This window comes from Eutrigla gurnardus, assembly GCF_963514095.1.
Source record: "Eutrigla gurnardus genome assembly, chromosome: 23".
Taxonomy (NCBI): Eukaryota; Metazoa; Chordata; class Actinopteri; order Perciformes; family Triglidae; genus Eutrigla; species Eutrigla gurnardus.
In genome coordinates, this window is record NC_139934.1 from 2,532,214 (window position 1) to 2,537,228 (window position 5,015).

General features: G+C 46.2%; 1 protein-coding gene across 1 annotated transcript in view; it reads right to left on the bottom strand.

The window, feature by feature from the left end:
* Nucleotides 1-306: 306 nt before the first annotated feature.
* dysf (dysferlin, limb girdle muscular dystrophy 2B (autosomal recessive)) overlaps nucleotides 307-5,015 on the bottom strand; it is a 49,056-nt gene continuing 44,347 nt past the window's right edge. Inside the window, exons 50-54 of the mRNA XM_084003044.1 lie at nucleotides 4,076-4,175; nucleotides 2,865-3,037; nucleotides 2,553-2,662; nucleotides 2,298-2,445; nucleotides 307-1,990 (exon numbers count right to left, since the gene is read on the bottom strand). Of these exons, the coding sequence (XP_083859170.1) occupies nucleotides 1,931-1,990; nucleotides 2,298-2,445; nucleotides 2,553-2,662; nucleotides 2,865-3,037; nucleotides 4,076-4,175 (591 nt within the window). The 3' untranslated portion in view covers nucleotides 307-1,930. The remainder of the gene's footprint in view (nucleotides 1,991-2,297; nucleotides 2,446-2,552; nucleotides 2,663-2,864; nucleotides 3,038-4,075; nucleotides 4,176-5,015) is intronic.

Consider the following 5,015-nt stretch of genomic DNA (forward strand, 5'->3'; position numbering starts at 1 on the left):
TAACACCAGTAACTTAACCTTGGAGATAATAATACATCTAAAGTCAATTTATGTCTAGATGACCTTATATGGAGTGTTGATGGAGCAGCTACAATGTTAGCGTAGCCTAGCACCATCAACCAGACTCCATTCAGAAAACCAGCGTTTTAACAGTAGTTATCTTGTGGTCTTGCAGACTGACCTAACAAAGCATGACTCAGCACTTTTTACTGATCACCATCATGATGGAGTTATTTCAGCATCCTTTTCATCTGCTTATTGATATTAAATCACAGATCAATAAGAACAAATACGCTGCACCGATGGGAAATGCAGTTTTATTGATAATACTGACGTGGTATTGCTCTTTTGGAGATATGAAGTCAGATACACGATCAATAATACATTCAGTCCGTTTCTCACAGAATACATTAAAATACAACATGAGCACAACAACAGCAGTTTGTCGTGTTTTGGTTTCGTGCAGTTTGAAGGCAGAATCGTGTTCGTGTTTTATCATTCAGTGCAACTTTAAGCCTTAAAAACAACAACGTGAAGATTAGCAAGCCTGGGTTGTTTTGTTTTTTTAATTTAAAACTGCATTTTGAAGATTTCCCTCAAGAAATAGTTTGACATTGTGTAAAAATGTGCAGATTCTCATTCATAACAACGTCTAAAGCTCGAAAATTAACAGGTTTCATTTTTAAACAGACTCGCTGTTTCCTGCCTTTATGCTAAGCTAAGCTAACCATAGCTTATTTTACACTTAACACTTAAAAATGTCAAACTATTCCTTTAAGGTCATTTAAAGTATACATTTGAGAAAATGGAAAAAAGAAGTGCTGCACACAAAATAAAAAACACCCCACCCCCATCAGTGATGTCATAGCAGGTATTTTGCCCTCGATAGCTAACGAGGGGGGGGGGGGGGGGGCAGTCTTGTGACATCACAGATTGTGGCCACCCGTGAAACCCTTAAAAACCAGCAAATGTAAATGATGTATTTCAGGTGAATGTTTCACGAAGGCAACGTGAAGAAAACAACAAAGAGTTGTACGAACGCTTTAAAGGCATCGCGATCTTTAGGAAGCAGCGGGATTCTCAAAGAAAGATTTCTTTCTTTTTACCAGCAGGACATTTAAAGCTCTTTCAGATACAGACGGTTATTTAATCCTTTTTAATAATAAATCGATATCTGACATTTAAAATGAATAAAACGACCAGCGTGCAAACGTCTGGACCAACCTGAACGTCACGTAAAAGGGAAGAAGAAGAAGAAGATGAAAGCTGTGATTGGTTACGTTTGGAGGTGCTGCTTTTGTGTTTGACACTGTTTTTAAAGACAAAAACAACCCATCAGGAATAAAGCTTGGATTTCAGACAGCACTTGAAGGCACCGTGGCAACGATGTACGGCGGTTCAAAGAGAATCTAACCTCCATGGGGCTTTGAGGTTTTCTTCTTCTTCATCATGATTAAATGTTTTTTTTGGAGCAATAAAAGTTTTGACAGTTCAGTTACCGCCACCTGACCCCGCCTCGGCAGTGGTGCCGCCGCCGCCGCCGGGACGCAGCGGGCGGTGAAGAAGATCAGGCGACAACATCGCAAACTTTGATTCCGTTTCCACTTCTTTTTTTTTAATATTTGGGGCGACGGGGTTTTTATTCTGCTTCTTCTCTGCGTGAGTCCAGAGACGAGATGGAGCGAGGGATGAAAGAGGAGGGAGGCGAGGACGCATGCTGAGATCTGACACACACATTTTAGAAAAACGCATCCTCGTGATGACACACACACACACACACACACACACACACACACACAGTGATATGGAGTTCTTCACAGCTTCAGCAGGAAGCCAGAATCTGTTCAAAGACTCGAGAAGAAAAGGAAGAAGAAACAAGAAATCAGTTCATTCAGCCTCATTTCACTCAGAGAAACCAGATGATTGTTGGTCACTCCGCCGCCGCCTTGGCCGGGCCGAACGGTCCCACCATCTTCATGGCAGCGTAGTTCTGGAAAGAAGGAACGTTTTAAAAGATTTCACTTTCTTCTCCCTCGGGAAACGTACAGTAAAAATATAGTCAAATAACGACGGCGTATTCGGACCACTGTAGGAAATAAAAAAACAAAAACGGGGCAAAGATGCTAGCTGTAGCTTTCACTTGTCATAGCCGATAGAAACAACGCCGGATGTTTGCCGTTGCTATGACAACAAGTCTGGGCTCCTTTTCTTTTTTTCCTACAGTCGCCCTGATACGCCGCCGTACATTACAGGTGAAACATTATTGAATTAATATTCTGCTGCTCGTCATCACTCACCGGGAAGGAGTAGAGGAAGACTCCGAGGAAGAGGAAGAGGAAGAAGAGGATGATGAAGAGGATGATGAACCACTTGAAGCGCCTCCACAGGATGAACCTGAGGGTCTTATAAGGGGAGGAGAACCACAGGAAGGAGGTCTCTGGACGCCTGGGGGGACAGGAGTGTGTGTGAGTGTCTGTGTGTGTGTGTGTGTGTGTGTGTGTGTGTGTGTGTGTGTGTGTGTGTGTGTGTGTGTGTGTGTGTGTGAGACTCACTGGGGCTCCTCTAGGTGGGGGTTCATGTTGGGTTCATCCCGTCCGACTCCAGCCGGTCTCTCCTCGTGTTCCTGCTCCGTCACGATTTCCAGAGACATCTCCACCTTCCCCTGAGACACAGAGCCAGAATCAACCGGAGCTAGCACGCTAGCATGCTAAACGCTAACATGCCAACACACTAACACACTAACACGCTAACACACTAACACGCTAACATGCAACACGCTAACATGCTAACATGCTAACATGCAACACGCTAACACGCTAACATGCTAACGAGCTAACAGGCTAACACCATGTGTGCTTGCTCACCGCGAGGACCTTCCCTCCGCTGCCCTCGCAGCTGCAGGGCCACCAGCCCTTCACCGTCTTCTGCTCGAACAGAGACACCTGTCTGTCTGCCGGCTGCTGCAGCAGCTGCAGGTCGCACTTCTCCGGCGACTTGGCGGGACGCAGCATGTGGTTCAGGTCCAGCACCAGGTGACCTGCAGGGGGGGGATTGATTTTTTTTATGTTAAATGTCTCTTAAATGTTAAGAATAGTGACTTTAAGATGAAGATGTTTTCTAATTTAAACGCAGGTTCCCTTTCGGGGGAAAAAGCTTCTGAACCGTTAAAAGATGGAGAACCAGAAGCTGAAGAGGCTTCTGGGTAATCGAGTGGAGCAGCAGCGTCAGCGTCCGCGCCGCCAGGTTTCCTCGCCGACTAATTAGTGAGTGTGTTATGCGAGGATTAGGGCCGATCCTGCGGTGCCGGCTCGTTAGTGGAGTTCTGATGGCGGTCGCCGTTAAGTTCGGAGGCTTGGACGGAGACGCCGCGTCCACAGGAAGTGGGTTTTTCCAGAGCGGCGGTTGGAAAGAAGGCTTGCGTCCGAGCTGCAGACAGGAAGGAATGGAAGCTTTGAGGCGGCCGCAGACGAGGTGGACAGAGAGAGGAAGGCTGCGGGCGAGCGAGACGGTGACAGACAGGAAGAGATCTGGATTCCTCGTCTTCCGAGGCGGTGAGGGGCGGCGAGGGACGGCGAGGGGCGGCGAGGGACGGCAAGGGGCGGCGAGGGGCGGCGGGGTGGGGAGCACCGGGGGCTCGAGTCCTCCAGGAGGAAAAAGTAAAACTTCTCTCTGAGAAATGTGCCGACGCAGCGGGAATGGAAAGATCAATGTTATCACAGTAGTTAGTCTGGTTCCCTGGATGGACCAGAACCTGGATCTGGGCCAGAACCTGGATCCGGGCCAGAACCTGGATCCAGGCCAGAACTATATATATTTTTTTTTCTAGAAGTCATGTTTTTCTTTCATCGCATTTTTCTAGAAGTCGTGTTTTTCTAGAAGTTGTGTTTTTCTTGAAGTCACGTTTTTCTAGAAGTCGTGTTTTTATAGAAGTTGTGTTTTTCTTGAAGTCACATTTTTTAATGCGTCATGTTTTTTCAGAAGCACATAAAAGTTACCAAACCACAACACACAAATAACACAAATCTCCGTAAATTGAAGAGGCGCGTCTCGTGGCTGAAGCGCAGCGTGTTCGTACCGAGGTAGTCGTCGAAGGAGAACTTGTCGTTGTCCCAGATCTGGATGGTGAGCTTCGGAACCACTTTGGTCTCGGCTTTATCCAGACTCCAGAAGTGTTCCTGCAACACACAAGAGACCGACAACCGGACCACACAGACTTCAATAATCATCGTCATCTTTACGTGTTTTTTTTTTTGCTTCCTAAACTTTTTTCTGAAAACACCAAATGTCCTTCATACCACAAAGTTATCTTTTTAAATTAAATCAGATGAAATGACCTCGTCGTTGAGTGACGTATACATTTATTGTGAAATCAGGTCCCTTAGGGAACACAGGAAGGGGCGGGGCTTAGCCTCTCTATACGTTTAAGATGAAACCGTGTTGGACGATGACACCGAGGACTGGAGTTTGGAGCAGCAACACTTCCACACTCTCTCTGCACACACACACACACACACACACACACACACACACACACAGAGATGTGTGTGTGTGTGTGTGTGTGTGTGTGTGTGTGTGTGTGTGTGTGTGTATCATACCTATTATCGCCTCTGCTGAGTTCACACTAAACTGCCAGACAGGATCTGATCCCGTCTCACCTTCCTGCTAATGGGCTTCACTTCTGCAGCTGCTGCCCCACTAACTCTCCCCCCTTCTCTTTCCATTCCCTCGCTCGCCCTTTTTATCTGTGCGTGCGACACATTCGGCCGCTTGTTAAAAAAAATACCAAAAAATATATAAATAAGGCTTTTCACACCTGAAATCAAATGTGTCCCCTGTGATCCACAGCTAATACGTCATTGTGACCTGATGTGTATATATGGGTGTTTTTTGGGCTCCTTATGAGTGGGCGGGGCTACATTGATCCAGGTGAAATTATTTATATTTGCTTTGGCTCCGTTTCAGTATTTTAAAGCTGTTTGGTGTTTGGTTACAGATCGCTGGATCTGTGCTCGGCC